This window comes from Miniopterus schreibersii, assembly GCF_964146895.1.
Source record: "Miniopterus schreibersii genome assembly, chromosome: 19".
In the NCBI taxonomy this organism is placed as follows: Eukaryota; Metazoa; Chordata; class Mammalia; order Chiroptera; family Miniopteridae; genus Miniopterus; species Miniopterus schreibersii.
Genome location: NC_138119.1, coordinates 1,622,987 through 1,640,321, shown reverse-complemented (window position 1 = coordinate 1,640,321; position 17,335 = coordinate 1,622,987). Strand labels below are relative to the sequence as shown.

At 43.8% G+C, this 17,335-nt stretch overlaps 1 protein-coding gene across 1 annotated transcript in view; it reads left to right on the top strand.

The window, feature by feature from the left end:
- DPYD (dihydropyrimidine dehydrogenase) overlaps nt 1-17,335 on the top strand; it is a 316,316-nt gene that overhangs the window by 85,703 nt on the left and 213,278 nt on the right. Inside the window, exons 4-5 of the mRNA XM_081122318.1 lie at nt 2,661-2,748; nt 14,519-14,680. Of these exons, the coding sequence (XP_080978444.1) occupies nt 2,661-2,748; nt 14,519-14,680 (250 nt within the window). The remainder of the gene's footprint in view (nt 1-2,660; nt 2,749-14,518; nt 14,681-17,335) is intronic.

Here is a 17,335-nt window from a genome sequence, read left to right as displayed (position 1 = left end):
ACTCCCCGGCCGGGCGCCGGTGTAATTACTGGGCTGTCAGGGTGACAAGTGGGATTAATGGCAGCCTGGTGCACTCAGGGCCGCGCGCGCCAGGCTCGAGAGGGCGTCGGCCCGAGCCCGCGGCTCCGGGGGGGGGGGGGGGGGGGACGCCGCTGCTCGGTCCCCCCGCCGGCCTCATTAGCACCTGACATTTCCAGCAGCTGTTCTTTGTGAGCCGGCTGGTGAGACGGGGAGTTACTTGGTAAAGAGGCTTAACGACCGCAACTCAGATCCTTCGGTGTGGGCGCCGCGCATCTGTTGGTGTTGAACTTCAGGTTTCCCTACGCGCAGCACCTACGCGGGGCACTAATGTCCCTCGTTCACACCTGCTGACATTATAACTTTATGTTTAAATCACGTATCATTCAAGTTGGCGGTTATGGGGGGTGGGGGGAGCAAAGCAGAACACTTGGGACTTCATTGGATAACCGGACTTCATGTGTCTGTGGCTGGATTTATTCCTCCCAAATGGCAGGTGTTTAAAAAACCTTTGAAGTGACCTTTTTTTTAAAAAAAAAACACACTTTAAAAAAAAAAAAAATCTTTATTGATTTCAGAGAGAGGAAAGGAGAGGGAGAGAGACAGAAACATCAATGATGAGAGAGTCATTGATCGAGCCCCCAACCCGGGCATGTGCCCTGACCGGGAATCGAACCCTGATCGCCTGGATCCTAGGCCGACGCTCCACCGCTGAGCCACGCCCGGCCGGGCTGAAGTGACTTTTTTAATTAATCGGAAGGTATTTAAGATGGCATCTTATTTGCTAAATTTCTAGCTGTTTTATTTATTGCTAAACAGGAGATCCTTTCAAATCTCCGGCCGTGCTCAGCACGTTAATTCCTGCGAAGGTAACTTACACACGCAGGTGTCGCCTCGTTTCGGCATCAGGGCCAAACGGGCCAGGGATCCACATGGTTGCACCATGTACGGCGCCGCTGACCACGCTTTCAAGAAATTCCTTTTGAACTCAGCGACAGTGTTTTGGGGGAAGGAAACCACAAGTGCGAGAAGAGAGGGATTCTGCGGAGTGATAGATGCGAGTCTGACAATGGCATTTAGAGAAATGATGGGAGAGGTTTAATGACTCCGTCTCAGAGAGGACAATTGATTATGAAAAGCCTTCGGTTCTCATTGTGTAAAATTTAATTTAGAGAGAAGGCTAAGGGCGCCGACGAGAGACGAGAGATCAGATGCGAAAACAAGATATTAATTAGGGACTGAGAAACCGGTTCAGATAATGAAGAGGACTCTCCTGCTCACAACGGAAGGACAAGGGGACTGGTATTGTTTCCTCGCAGGAAACGACCGAGGTCGTCACACAGGGACGTGCGGAGAAAATGAGCGGCGGGTCACCTTTGTCCGCTGAGCCGCGGAGGATTTGTCCTCAGCGAAATTCTCGGAGAGTCTGCTCGTCTGGCGGACGTGACAGTGCGATATTTTAGGTTTTCAAGCTCTAGTCTCATTTTTTCCTACACCCGCTCTCCCTAAGCCCAGATCCCACGGTTCACAGGCCCTGTCACCTCCGTCCTTGGGTTATTGTCTTGAGTGACCCCGGACTCCAAACCCCACCCTCTCCACTTCCCAAACACCCCCTGATTTTTAAAAAAAATTAAATTTATTGAGGTGGCCCTGGTTAATCTCATTACATAGGTTTCACGGGTACATCACCGACACATCATCTGTATGTTCATTGTGCGCCCACCACCCAAAGCCAGGTCTTCCTCCCTCACCAGGTATTTACTCCGCCGCCCCCCAAAACAGGCGACCAACCAAATGGAGGGACATACTGGCCAACATCGGCTCTGACGGGGGCTTAACATTCAAAACGTATAAAGAGCTCATACAGCTCAACACCAAAGAAATAAACAATCCGATTAAAAAATGGGCAGGTTCCATCTAGGTTCCCGGGAGCGTCTCTCCCCAGAGGCCCTCGCCTGGGGCTCTGCCCGCCGGCTGCCGGCCCCCTGCGGGCTCCCCTGTGCCCCGGCCACTGCCCGAGGCTCTGTCATCGGACGTCCCCCCCCAGCCAGCCCCACAGAGCAGGACCTCGCTGTCTTCCCCCTTCCGTGCCCTCGTGTCCCGGGTCCTGCCCTGTCGGAGGAACTCGGCCTGTTCAGGAAACGAAAGAGTAAAGGAACCCTCGGCGTTCACGTGCGAGTTAGCGACCGTCCCGCCCGGCGGTTTCAGCCCTGGAGGAGGCATCATGGAACTGTGTCCTATCATTTGTTCCAACCACCATGTTAACAACAACAGAAAACAAAAGGAAAAAAGCCATCAAAATAAATAAAGAAAAAAAATGTGATATAATTTAACACACATTATGATAAAATACGCAATAAACTAGCATTAGAAGCAACTCTTCCCAAACTTATAAAAACTATCTGCAGAGAGCCTATTGGTGTTGTGTATTTGATTGTTAATTATCAAACTTGTTCTCCTAAAAACAAATAAAAAACAGATAAATGGGTGTTTTTCCATTAAAAAGAAAAATTGTGATTCTCACTAATTGGATCCAACCGTGGGCACCAGAATCTCCTCAAAGGGTTTTCCCCCCAAATTCGGGCGTGTAGACTGTAACCTCGGTTACGTGGCGGCTTCTGTAACCGGCGTTTCATCCGCAGGTGCCTGAAGTGTGCAGACGCCCCCTGTCAGCAGAGCTGCCCCACGAACCTGGATGTCAAGTCCTTCATCACCAGCATCGCAAACAAGGTAAGTTCAGATTGATTTCTGCAGGTGAGACCCGATGACACCCTTTGTTCGAGATCTCGGCTGTGACCTGTGACTGGACCATAAAGCTTGTGATAAGAGTAAAAGAATTAAAAATCTGGTTTCTGTAGGGAAACGTGGCGCATTTTGTTAGTTAGTCTCCCCCACGTGGTGGTAGGAGTGTTGTGAAAATGCAGGCTGCTGTTGTCTTAAAGAGGGGTGCACGTTGAAATGAATGATTTTTTTTTTTTAAATATATCTTTATTGATTTCAGAGAGAGGAAAGGAGAGGGAGAGAGAGAGAGAAACATCAATGATGAGAGAGTCATTGATCGGCTGTGAGCCCGCAACCCAGGCATGTGCCCCGACCGGGAATCGAACCCCAATCACCTGGATCCTAGGTCGACGCTCAACCGCTGAGCCACGCCCGGCCGGGCGAAATGCATGATTTTTTAATCTAGCTGTTCGCTGGATAGATTGGCTCAGGCCTCCACCTGCTAAATGCTCTCAGGCACGAACTCTCGTTGATGATGAAGCAGACTTGTAATTTGCGAAATGTCTGGTTTAAAGTGTGCGTCGGTGTCTAGTCTGGCACGCGAGGCTCAGCAACGGGGCGGATGGACTTCCCCAGTCTGTGTTCATTCAGGTAATTCGTACAAGATTTGGAATAAATCAGAGAGGCTGACAGAGTTGTGAACAAGAAATATCCCCCTAAAAAGAAAGAAAGCGAGAGAGAGGCGGGCATGAGCCGAATAAAAGGACGTTTGATCTCTAAGCTGTTGTTTGTTTGTTTTTAAAATCGGTGTAAGGCCAAGCCCAGTTTTCATTCGCTAAGTGAATGGTTGATTGGTTGAATGATTAATTAATAGTATCCTTTGTTGGTGTCCTGTTCTTTAACACGTGAGCAAAACCCGAAGGCAGTCTTCCCATAAGGATGTGGAGAGTCCTTTCCAAACGTTTAATACTTAAGTTCTAAAATGCTACAAAAACCCAATGTGCGCCTTCAACAAACAGGTAGCTTTTTATAGATAAAGATCATTTCTCAATATGCTAATTATTTTAAAAGAATCATTTAGGAGAAAAATGATAAATTTATATTACTGTAGGATTTCAAAAGCATTATTACTGAGGCTATCACAGAGGTAAAGGGCATAGTATTAACCTACAGGGTCAGATTTATTAAATTTATCATCTAGGTGGAATTTTTAAGTTGACCACTTATTGTGAATCCAGGAAAAATTACTCATCTCTTTACATTTATTCAGGAAAGATAGTATCTCTTACAAGGCCGTGGTATAAACTGAATAATACTGGTAGGTGAAAATCTCTAACATAGTAATTATTCAGGGAATATTTTATTGAATTATTAATTTCCCTATTCAGTCAGTATGGTAAACACCACACAAGGGTTCCTCCTTTTGTCGTTATTTGTTGAACACCTTCTAGGTACCAAGCACACCTGCCTTTTTGAAGTTCATAATCTATGAGCAAGAACAGATGTGTTGAGAGAATAGCCTTGATTCGATGGGGTTAGTGTTGCAACGCAGGGCGAGTGTTTAGCTTTGGAAAAAACAGTAAATGTGGGCGTCCACATGGCAGGTTTAGGGGAAATGTGATAAATTTCACTGTGGCTAGAACAGAGACTGAGTTAGACACACAGACACACAGACACACAGACAGTGATGGGAAAGAGACAAGGCCCTTGAGTGGAGATTAGGTTGTGAACAGGTTTGAATCCTGTGCTCAGTGTTTGAGGCCTAATGTTGTAGGTGATAGGAAATAATCAATACTGTGTACTTTATAACTAATTAGGTGGATTCTGGGAAGGGATCTCATTTATTAAGGTTAGAGTATCCCAAACAGCCATCATCCCAAGAATTTTGTCATATGTGAAAATAAATAGCTTATGTGAAACATATATATGACTTTTTTAAAAATTATAACCTCATAAGAAGAGGAGTGAAATAAAGTATCCAACGTTTGAATTCTAAAATGTGTTGGCTACAGTTATACCCCAGGTACTACCCCTGACTCCTTGCGTGAGGAGATGTGAGGATTAGGATCCCTTGAAAAGTTTATAAGTGTCTGAGCCAGATTTAGGATCATCTGACGCAAAAACACTTTCTGTTTTATGAACCTGGTCCCATTCTTTCCCACCCACCCAGGTGTTGCGCTTAGGTATTGATTTAGACAGACTTCCACGGCGAGAGGAGATAGCTGGAGATATTCAATGGAAAATGAAATCTTCGCCAGGCATTTCAGGAACTCTTTGTAAGCCGTGTTCTGTGGAAGGATCACGGTAGCAATTATCCAAGGTCAGGGACCCTTGATTTTTAAAGCCTGCGGCTTCCCAGCTGTTTATCAGCCCTGTACGAGGCGGGCCGTCCCTCATGGCTCTGCCCCGCGGACCTCCGCTCGGGAGGGGTTCTTTCCAGGTTGAGAGGGTAATTGAATCCCCAGACTCACTGAGCCTCCGTCTCTTTGAGAAAAAGACGTCGCTGGTGTTGCATTGTGTGAGGTTTCTGTGACTCCCTGGCGTTTTAGGCCAGGGCTCCCACTCTTCATTTTCGCACAGACTGGATTACGGCTCTGGTTTCCGGAGGCCCCTTCAATTCCATTGTACCCCTCAGTGGGTTTTGCTCTGTTTCCTCTGTGCAGGCTGATGTTTGCAATTGTATCTGTCCGTTGGAAGTACATGGTTCAGACTTGTCAAACTGGGAGTACTGGTGTAGAGTGAGCGAAAGATTCAATTTTCCCCCCTAGTTGGCTAATAGTTCCAACTCTGTTTGCAATTACTATATTTCCCCACTATTCTGAAATGCCACATTTATCATATATTTAATTCCATATGTATTTAGGTCTGTTTCCAAACCCTCTATCTATCCTACGAATCTGTGTTTGACAGGACCACGTGCTTTTGTTACTATGCTGTGTAACAGGCATTATCACTAAGTAAGGACATTTCCCCGGTGTTGTATTTACTTTCAGGACACCTTCCCTTTTCTCTATATGTAAAACTAGTTTTACAAAATGGAAGAAAAAAAAAGTCCTACAGAATAATTATCAATCACTGTTCAGACTGTAATAAAATATTAATTTAAAATTATTAATGCAGGTGTGAGCTCTTCTTGCCTCATTCATCAGTTGATACAACATGAACTGAATTTTCCAGGATCCAACCTTTAATTTTAATATGTAGCTTCCTAGCGTTGAATCTGGCAAATGGTAAGACACTAAATTTACTCCTGTTAAGGACAGAGGGCTGGATATTATTTTCTGAATGTCCCATTTTCCTTAATGTGTTGTGCTGAAGAAGACAGATGTGGGCACGCTGTCTGCTGAATCATTAATGCTCACGTAAAGTCCATCTCGTTTCTGTTTTGCAAAATATGCCTTTGGGCCTTTCAAAGGTTACATTCTTACTTTTAATCCCAGCCGGTACAATGTGGAATGGTAACTGCTTTTCTTCATACTTCAAAAGATGAACATTTAGTTCTGAAAAACCTTTTAGAATTGTTAGTCAGTCCATTATGAAATGTAAGCAACACAGACACTGAAAGTGATGCCAGTGGAACTAAAGGGGAGTATGTTTTCCTTGTGTATCTTAAGCCGGTTTTATAGGAATCACCACATTGTCTGTGGCCCTGTGTCTTATGGATACATTTAAATAGGTGCCTTTGTAAATATTTTTTAAAATTTAAACTATTAAAGCACAATAACGACATATAGTCCCTATATGTATATGTACATTAAACTGGAATTAGGACATTTGTCTTTAGTATAATCAAGACAAAGAATAATCTGTATAAATACATAACATGCTAGTTAGGCTATTTTTAATGTTAATAAATGGGAGTCAATATAGCAGAAGCTAGACAAATGAAATTTTTAAATTTATTTTATTGTTGAGAGTATTGCAGATGTCCCCCATTCCCGCCCCTTTGCCTCCCTCCACTCGTCTCCCACTCCACCTCAGGCCTTCACCTTAGACAAATGAAATTTTAATCTAATTGGCCATCTCATTGTATCAAATAGAAATCTGAAACCAAGCAAGGCTAACTGAATTTCAGGGTCCCCCGACCACGTGATGATGTAGCTGAATGTTCCTGAATCCTGGTCCATTGTGCTTCTGTCTATGTCCTACCCACATGAATACAGTATCCTTATGAGCACAGTATCCACGTGAGCACAGTATCCACGTGAGCACAGTATCCATATGAGCACAGTATCCACATGAGCACAGTATCCGTATGAGCACAGTGTCCACGTGAGCACAGTATCCACGTGAGCACAGTATCCATATGAGCACAGTATCCACGTGAGCACAGTATCCATATGAGCACAGTATCCACGTGAGCACAGTATCCATGTGAGCACAGTATCCACGTGAGCACAGTATCCATATGAGCACAGTATCCACGTGAGCACAGTATCCATATGAGCACAGTATCCACGTGAGCACAGTATCCATGTGAGCACAGTATCCACGTGAGCACAGTATCCATATGAGCACAGTATCCACGTGAGCACAGTATCCATATGAGCACAGTATCCACGTGAGCACAGTATCCATATGAGCACAGTATCCACATGAGCACAGTATCCGTATGAGCACAGTGTCCACGTGAGCACAGTATCCACGTGAGCACAGTATCCATATGAGCACAGTATCCACGTGAGCACAGTATCCATATGAGCACAGTATCCACGTGAGCACAGTATCCATGTGAGCACAGTATCCACGTGAGTACAGTATCCGTATGAGCACAGTATCCACATGAGCACAGTATCCGTATGAGCACAGTGTCCACGTGAGTACAGTATCCACGTGAGTACAGTATCCACGTGAGCACAGTATCCACGTGAGTACAGTATCCATATGAATACAGTATCTATGCTGTGAGGTGTTACACACGAAGCGCCAAACCAGTATCAGCGTGCTGTCCTGAGCAGCTTTATAAGCGCTAGTAATATCTCGAATGGTGGCCTAAAGGTAAAACTTCATCTTAAAGAAACTGCAGCTTAGTTTTTGAAAGCGACTTTAATGAATTGAAGAATGTTAAGTAACATCATTAAAACTGATTCTAATTTTGAAGGTAGTCATGTGTTTAAATTGGTGTGCGTGGAAGGGAGACTTTTCTGATAAATCTGTTTGTATCCACTGTACAAATAGTGGCCAGCAGCTGGTTACCAGCTGCAATGTAACAGCACCCTGTGGTGCACACCGCAGCACCCTGCTAACGAGGAAGCCTCTCGTCAGTGCAGAGCGAACTGTCACAAAACAGCCTGACTTTATTTTTTTTAATAGACGAAAATAGGAGGGGGTTCGGTTCTGATCAAGGGCATGTACCTCGGTTGCAGACTGGTCCCCGGCCCCGGTCAGGGTGCGTGTGGGAGGCAACCAGTGAATGTGTCTGTCTCACATCGATGTTTCTCTCTCTCTCTCTTCCACTCTCTCTGAAAAGCAATGGAAAAAATATCCTCCGGTGAAGATTGCAAACAAGTCCAGGAGTGTATGGTTCTGAAATCCATGGGCACATGTGTGTGTATGTATGTGTGTGTGTTCATTCCATGTTTCTCGATAATGACTTTAAAAACCTTTAAGTATAAGTAACGCCAGCCCACCCTTCTCACACATGCAGACTTACGGAAGTTTACGTGAGTATTTTTTTTAAATGCACACATGCGCACACGTATGTTTTTTAGTTTAGTATCCCAACGTCTGATAAGATTTTATTTTCTACAAGAATGGCTATTTCCTCACACATTAAAATTAAGTGAGCCTAAAGTGAATTCATAGTTCTAAAAGCCTAATCATATAACTTTTCTAAAATTTAGTACATCTGAGATATGAAGAGCAGGTTTCCAGAGTAAAGTCAGCCAAACCTATTCTTCTGTCCCCCCCGCTTGCCCCCCAAGAATGTGAGCTCTGTGAGGGGAGAAGTGTTTGTGTGTCTGTTCATGATATATCCCAGCTCCCTCAACAAACGTCTGGAGGCCCCGAGGTGGTTTACTAGGGATGCCGACGGCCAGGCGGAGTGTTCCTCGTGCCCGTATCTTCTGTATGTGCCTCTAGAGACACTTTTTATTTAATTAGTGTTCATCAGCTCTCTCACATTAGGTAGCTCAGTGCAGAACTGTAAGTCATGCTAACCCACCCTTCTCCCGCGTGCAGACTGACTGAAGTTTACTGAGTATTTTTTTAAATGCAACAGATTGGAGTTTATCTTGGAAGAGGGCCTCCATCTGTGAAAGCTGTCACTGGGCGAAGGAAGGGAGCTTTAAAATAAACCCGCCGGCTGTATGGCTGCTGCTGCCGGGATACGGAGGCCTGACGGCCACGGGGCTCTTTGTTAAGGTAGTTATGCCATCTGAGGGGGTAGCTGGCTCGTGAGGTTTTCATGTTTCTTGATAACGAATTTAAGAACCATTAAAGAAATGGTAGAGGGATGACACGAATGCAGTTTCAAGCTGTAATTTTAAAGTAAAAAGTGAAGAATAAAATTTATCTTGAAATAACTTGCAGAAATGGCACGTGTTTTGTACCTTAGGACACGCTTATCAACCCCAACGAGTAGCAGGAAACTCCCCACCTGCAAAATATGGGCGAGTTGCTGGACTGGAGAGCACGCGGTGCCCGGTCGTTCTGTTGATGGACGAACAGCAAGCATAGCCCACAACTTTTCTGCTTTTAGATTTTTGTTTAAAGAAGGGATAAAATTCCTCCTGCTTTATACATAACATAAATCTTTGCGCAGATCAGGGACTTATTTTGTGTGTCTCCTTCCAGAGCCCCGTGTGTTTTCCTTCAGGCAGCGAGAGACCGAAAGGCTCGTGACTGAGTAACGGGAAGGAACCGGTTGAAGTGGTTCTGAGTTTTCTAGAAGGAGCCAGCTGGGGTGTCCTTGAAGTGCCCTTCTAAATTTAAATTTTATAGCCTTTACTTTTAGGAAGGCTTAAGATCTCACAGAACAGGCGCTGGGCCTCTTGTTTAGAAGGAAGGCTCAAGAAATCCTCCCGCTTACCAGTGGAGAGAAAAATTGATATTGATCTTGGCGCCTCGGTGGGCAGCGTGGGGAGGCGCGCCCTTCCCCACGGGCTCTGAGCGCCTTTGTCGAAGTGCCCAGGCCCCGGCGCAGGGAAGCCGCTGCAGTTTCTTCAGACGGGCTTGTGAGGGGTGGAGGCCCGGGTGACGCCCGAAGCCCCGGGGAGGCCCGGGTGACGCCCGAAGCCCCGGGGAGGCCCGGGTGACGCCCGAAGCCCCGGTGGAGGCCTGGGTGACGCCCGAAGCCCCGGGGAGGCCCGGCCACTCTCACAGCGACTGTATTCTGCGGCACGAGGAGGTGCTTTCCTTTCGTAGGTGCCGTCTCGTCTTCCTTACATTCCCTGTCATTTCGCTCCCTTCCTGAGAATGTCCACATTGTCTGTGCGATGACCTTCCCAGTTAGCCCCTTAATCAGGTCACCCTTCTATTAAAAAGGGCCAGTAGCCCAGCCGGTGTTGCTCAGCGGTCGAGCGCGGACCCAGGAACCAAGAGGTCGCTGGTTCCATTCCCGGTCAGGGCACGTGCTGGGTTGTGGGTTCGACCCCTAGCAGAGGGTGTGCAGGAGGCAGCCGATGGATGATGTTTCTCCCTCATGGATGTTTCTCTCTCTCCCTCTCCCTTCCTCTCTCTCTAAAAATCAATAAAAACATACATTTTTTATTTATTTTTATTTTTTATTTTATTTTTTAAAAATGTCTTTATTGATTTCAGAGAGAGGAAGGGAGAGGGAGAGAGAGAGAAACATCAGTGATGAGAGAGTCATGGATCGGCCGCCTCCTGCACGCCCCCGACTGGGGGTTGAGCCCGCAACCCGGGCATGTGCCCTGACCAGGAATCGAACCCTGATCTCCTGGATCCTAGGTCGATGCTCAACTGCTGAGCCACGCCCGGCCGGGCCATATATTTTTTTAAAAAATGCCAATGCTCAACCCTTAGGCTGGTTGTCAGGATTCGCCACAATGAGGTAGAAGCCCTTTTTTCAACTGTATGTTTTTATCTTCGCTTCCTAAGCGAGGGATTGAGCTAATGTAGGGAGACTGCCGAGTCTTTACGCCAAGATGTTTCCTGAAGGCTCCTGAATGTTGACTCGGGTGCCGTCCCCTCGTCTCTGAGTCCCGTCGCCCTAGAGTCATATCACTGCCACCCACTCAAACCTCAGCCTGAAGTGACTTCTTGCTCTGATACCAGCGCATCTGTGTCAGGGAGCATGTTCTGGACGTTTTAAAGCATTGCTGTGGTGCTTCCTATTTATGAAGCATTCGGTCATTCTTACTAATCTTTAAAATTTTTCATAGCCTCCTACAATTTTATTTTGGTGTAAGGGTCGGACTTGGAGTCCTGAGAGTTGAAGGGTTACTCAACAGTGTCACGGTCAGCGGTGGGCTGTGGTGGCAGTCGGACAGCTATCGCCAGTCACGAGCCTCATTTGTAAATGTTTCATTTGCTGCACTTTTAAAAAAACACGCATGTCTTTCTCTTCTCGTGTCTTCCTTTTATGTGCAATCTTGAAACTCAGTTTGGGGCTCATAGAACAATCGATGCTCTTGTGGAAAGATCCTTAGGAATTTAATTAGATTATATTCTTTCTATGGTTTTTCTTTTATGTTTTGTTTTTTTTTTTAATTTTTATTTTTTTAACAAATATCCTGAAAAGTGATCTGCAGTTGACATTTCCCCCATGCTCATGTTTTTATAATACAAGGGCAGTTCTCATTGTACAATAGGATTTCTTGAGTCAGTGAGTCAGTCAATAAATATTTGTTGATCAATCATGTCACCGGTTCCTGAGATGTCAGGTAAGAGCAGGAGAGAATACTGACAGTGACTGAGCTTTCCTCCCGAAGCAATTAACTGCCTGGTTGCTGGTGCTGAGTGAAAGGATCAGTGGATTTAAGCAGGAACTAAGGTCTTTGCTTAGGCACAGACCAATTAATTTCAAGTTAGTAATTGTTCATCTTGACTATTATTAAGTAAAATTATCCAAAACCAGAAAATAAGGCCAAGCAAATAAGTTTGTATCATTTACTATACCTACACTAAATTATTAAATTTTTCTAGGAAAAATAGCCAGTGGCTCACTCTGTTATTTAATATTAATTAAAAGTTCAGGCTATGATTTTACATCTTAACGTGTAGATTTGGGTGCAGTAGAGAGGCAACGTATTTTTGTTCAGTAGGAAGATAACTCCAGAACTTACTTTGGAAGTATTTGTGAAGAACTTGTATAAAGCATTACTTAGATTTTCCATAGAAGTCACTGCTTAAGCCATGTCGGCTTCAAATGCCCTCTGAATCAGTTTTAGTATTTTAGTAATTCTTCATTTATTAACAAGTCAAGTAAAATCTTTGACACACGCTCCTTTCGTACGTGTAAGAGAGTTTTACGTTGACTTTTGAAATTACACTTCGACAGGTTTAGTAACTTCATCATTGGCCCCCATTGGTGACATTAATGGAGATGTTACAGAGACCGTGGGAAATGTGGCCAAATTGGTGGGAACAAACAGATCTTAACCTCTTGAATTAAGAAAAAAAGACGTTCGCCTTGTAATAACGTTTCAGGGTCCTGGTTGAAAAATCAGCACTGAAGGAACTACACAGGCAAAAATAACCTACTGAAGAAAGAAGCATAATTAGTCTAACGGGCCAGCTACACGCCCTCCTGTTAATGCTGCAAAGAGCTGCTGTGTGTTTTACTTAAAGACATGTATTGTAGCTGAATAATACTATAACTATGTAGTATTATTTTATATACTATAAAGTACATCTTATAGCTAAACCTGCTGTTATTACACATTATAATCTACTGAGTAATTAACAGTGGGCTTTAGTATCGGCTTATGCCTCGGCCCTAAGAGGTCCGGAGTATGGCTTTGAATCCCAGCTCCGCCCGTCATATGCTGTGTGTGATCCTTTGGCAAATTATTTCACTTTTCTACCTAGGTTACCTTGTTTATAAATTAAACTTCATAACACATTCCTCCTGTGTATTCAGAAACTATGTATCAAAGAACCATTCTTATGTTTCAGACATGCCTGTTGGTTGCTAAGGAGACACACCAAATATGACAAATGCAGTTAAGTTATCACTGATGCTGTTAAAACCGTGCATTAAAGTCTATTTTTAAATGTGTTGTTCCTTTACATAATGTCAGTTTGATTCTTTTAAAAGAGATTACAGTATTCTGGTTATGTTTTTAATTGTTGCATCTGTTTTGTCTGCCTCTTCTTTGCCTGAATCTTCAAGATTTTTTTAAAGTCTTTCTGCTGACTTCAATTTCTGGATCACCTGTGGCTCTCCCTCACTTACTTATTTTTTTCTCTGATTATGAGGCATTCAATTCTGTCTCTTTTCATGCCTTAACATTTTTGATTGAGTGCCGGACATCTTACATAAGATGATTGGTGATAAAGAATAAAGAAAGGCCTGGCAAAGTGCTGGGAGTGTACCAAAGGGTCAATAAATAGCATCGTTGCTGTTTATCATCATCGATATTCCACAGTCCCTAACAATTTGCATTTATGGTTGAGGTTATTTATGGAAGCAAAGCGTGTGTTTTCAAAGACCTTCAAAAGGGTTTTAAACAAAGCCAGAGATAAAATAAATGCATTAGTTTCATACTGTTAAGTACATTCTGCCACCTCTTTTTAAAAATGTATTGTGAGAACAGTTTTATATTTACAGAAAAATTGTGAGGATGGTGCAGAGAATCTCCATATCCACCTTCACATAGTTTCCCGTTATTAACACTGATATTACAGCACATTTGTTATAACAAATGAAATACTATTTATACATTATTATGAACAAAGTCTCTAGTGTCTTCAGATTTCCCCCTTTTTTTTTTTTTTTTTTACCTGATACCCCTTTTCTGATCTAGAATTCTGTCCAGAATAACATACTACATTTCGTTCTCATGTCTCCTTTGGGTCGTCCTGACCGATAGTTTCTCAAATTCTCCTTATTTTTCATGCACTTGGCAGTTGTGAGGGTCACTGGTCAGCTCTAAATCTTACTTTTGATCAGAGGAAGAAATGGCCCTGAAATACTCAACTTACTATCCATTCTTTATCTAGGAAAGAATGGTAAGAGTTGTACAATTTCTGGACAAGTTGGGCTCTAAAACCTCTGGGTGAAATGAGAGGGATTCGCAGCTGCTCTGGAGCGGTCGGCTGTGCGGAGGGGAGTGGCCGGGGGTCGCCCGCATCTTTGGGGAGCAGCGTGTGATTAAAGGGCAGCCAGCAGAGCTCATGCCACCGAGTGTCCCTGCACAAGTCAGGGGCCTGAGGGGAGAGAGGGCCCTGGCTGCTCCTGTTTTCCTTGAATGGAGGGTAACCTGAGCGTAACCATTTATTGTTTGTTTGTTAAGTTTTAAGATTTAGGTTTTGAGCTTGTTCAAGCAGGATGCCTCATTTACCTCTGTTAAAAATGGAAAGAATTTATGGCAGGATATAGTTAGATGGCTTGTGAAGAAAACTATCGCAGAACATTTGTATTTTAAATCTCAGTTTCCCACAATTGACTAAATGTCCGTTTATTCATACGCCAGATATTGAAAAGTCCCCGATGTTAGACACTCCGCTGGTGACTGCTTGATGGCTCCCGGTGGCAAACAGTATTGTCAGCTTTGCATCTTTTACGTCTTGGTCTTCAACCCAATTACCTGATAGAAAAAATTCGGGCATAATTTGACTGTTACATAATGAAGTTTTTTTTTTATTTTGGCAGAACTATTATGGAGCTGCCAAAATGATCTTTTCAGACAACCCCCTGGGTCTGACCTGTGGAATGGTGTGTCCAACCTCCGATCTCTGTGTAGGTGGATGCAATTTGTATGCCACCGAGGAGGGACCAATTAACATCGGTGGACTGCAGCAGTTTGCTACTGAGGTAAGATGTACGCCCTGGGTTTCCCCCTCCTCGTAGCATAGAAATGTTAAAGTAACTTTAATTCTCGGTGCTCTTTTGATACCCAACACGTTTAGCCTGGTACCACAGCTAAACTGGACACGTCTTGTGCCATAAACACTATTTTTATTCCACAATTTGACTTTCAAAAAATGAAATTTTATAAAACCAGATGTCGAACTAATTGCAATCCCAGAAGGTTATTAAAATACGTTGACTGAACGTTACATAAATTAGAGGATCTGAAGACAGAATTTACTCATTAACTTTACATCGGAGTCTTTCAAGGGGGCCCCGTTATGGAAGGGCTGTCCTGCGTAACTGATGCTTTTCCCGGGGACTCTCTTTAATCTTTACAGTTTGAAATAAAGTATCAGTATTATTTTGTCATATTTTATGAGTAATAGAGGTTAGAGAATTTTCAAACACCCTGAAACTGAATAATATTCATCAGCATTAGATTCTGTAAACGTATGGATTTGAAGTAAGCATGTTATCTGGATGCAAATACATAATGAAATAAAACGAAAGCATTTTTTTTGCTGTTTATTTTATAAGTTTGGGTCATGGCTTTCTCTGGTACAAATCCTTTGTAAGTGACTTTGATTCTCTGGCGTATCTGCCGCCCTCCGGGGTCTCGTCTTTGGAGTCAGCTGCCAGGTCAGTTCTCATGTATCATTTAAATGATCAGCTTATACGGAGGTTACAGTAAGATCCTGTAATCCTTGGGGTCCAGTTGGCTAAAAGGCCAAATTAAATGCCTGTCAGCACTAGATTTTTGGTTAATGACTTCCCTATCTGGTTTTGTCAACTTAACAACAACGTATATTCTTTCCTTTTAGGGCCCTTCCCGTAAGATCCCTCAAGCTTAAGTCTCCCTTTGCTTTTCGTAATAAATCAGGGCTCTTCCCTTCCTGCTCCCTGACAGGTTAATTCTAAGGAAGGGCTCCTGGGAATGAGAAAATAGAAACAATTTGAGGTTCTGAGTTGTTGCAATAAATTGTGGGATTTAATTTCTTTTCTTACCAAATTCACGATTGCATTAGGCTTACCCGCCCAGGGCGGGGTGTGATCTTTACAACCTGGGGAAATCCTCCCTTGATGGGGAGAAGTCACTTGGATTCGCCCACACATTTCTTCGGGGACCCCTCGTCTCTCCAAGAAAGCAGGGCCAGCTTGCAAGGGCGCAGTAAGCGAAAGGCCACACCATGTGTGTACGAACTGACACTGCCTTTCAGAATGAAATGAGTGTAAGAAATATTGGGAGGTTTTCCGTGGCCTGGGTGAGAGGGGCAGACGGTGCTCCCCTGAGAAGGCTCCCTTGGTTTTCGTGGGATCCCCACCACCCCTTTCCAAGGCAAAGCCTGTTTGTTTAAGGCGTAGCGTAGGTTAGGATGGTGTTAAGTCAGTGCATTTTAACTGAATCGTGGCATCTAGAAGAGGAATATACTTCCCATTTCATCCAGTTATGCTTTGTGTAACTGTGGCTTCAAATATATCTATTAAATCATAAATAAAAATCTCCCAGGGAAACTCTGTGGAACAGCTTTCCATTCATTCTTTGTTCTTTAAAACTCTTTAAAAAATTTTTAAAAATATGTTTTTATTGGCTTTTAGAAACAGAAGAAGGGGGGGAGAGAGAGAGAGAGAGAAACATCGATGAAATGAAACAGGAATCAGCGGCCTCCTGCTGGGGGACTGAGCCTGCAGCCCGGGCCTGTGCCCTGAGCAGATGAGTGAAATGTGCACAAAAATGCTGATTTACTGCCAGTGAAAAGGAAAAGGGTAGTGAGGGGAATCGGAAATGCCATCGTTCGAACTGCCGAGCTGTCGATATGAGCACTTAAGTCAAAACAGGACATGAGGCAAATAACTTTCTGTTTGTATTGTTTGATAAAACAGTGATTGATTTTTGACCTTTAAAGAAATATAAATCTATTTTTCAACCAAATTAAGTAAAGGTTAGGAAGGCAGACTAAAATAGTATGATATTTTTGAAGATTGTTTTTGCTCTAATTTATAAGTGATTTTTAAAATACCAGCCCCGCAGCCTGATTTGGTTAAGTCCACGCCGTGCACTTTCCCAGGTGACCGCGGGCGTGCGACCGGCAGGGACTGAGGCGGGAAGACAGAGCCTGCGGTGGAATCGGGAGGCCGGCTGCTTTTTTTGGTCCTGTGTTGTCATTGTTATTCAGGCCTTTGCCGTCTCCACATCCGCAGTGACCTTGCTTCAGACGCTTCTGCGCCGTTGGGACAAACGGGCTCCGGGGCGGTTCCCACTCTCTCTGGGAGACAGTTTTTCCCAGTCCAGTCAGGCCTAACACTGTTGCTTCCGTAAGATAATTTGGCGATAATGATATTAATAATAATTATTTGGTTTGGAAATACAATAAAAATACACTATTATAATTTAAACAGCCAGGTGTCTGAGGCTACATTAAGGAACACTTTACAATTACTGAAATGACACCAACATTTATATTTTGCTTCAGCGCTACAATAATTAGTTTCAAGAATTGTGAATGAAGAAGGAACACGCTTACTTGTTCCTTTGTGTGATCATTTTAATAGAAAAGATATTTCTACCATGTCTTTTTGGAACATGAGGGTCACTAACAGCCTTCAGCGTCTGCCTTG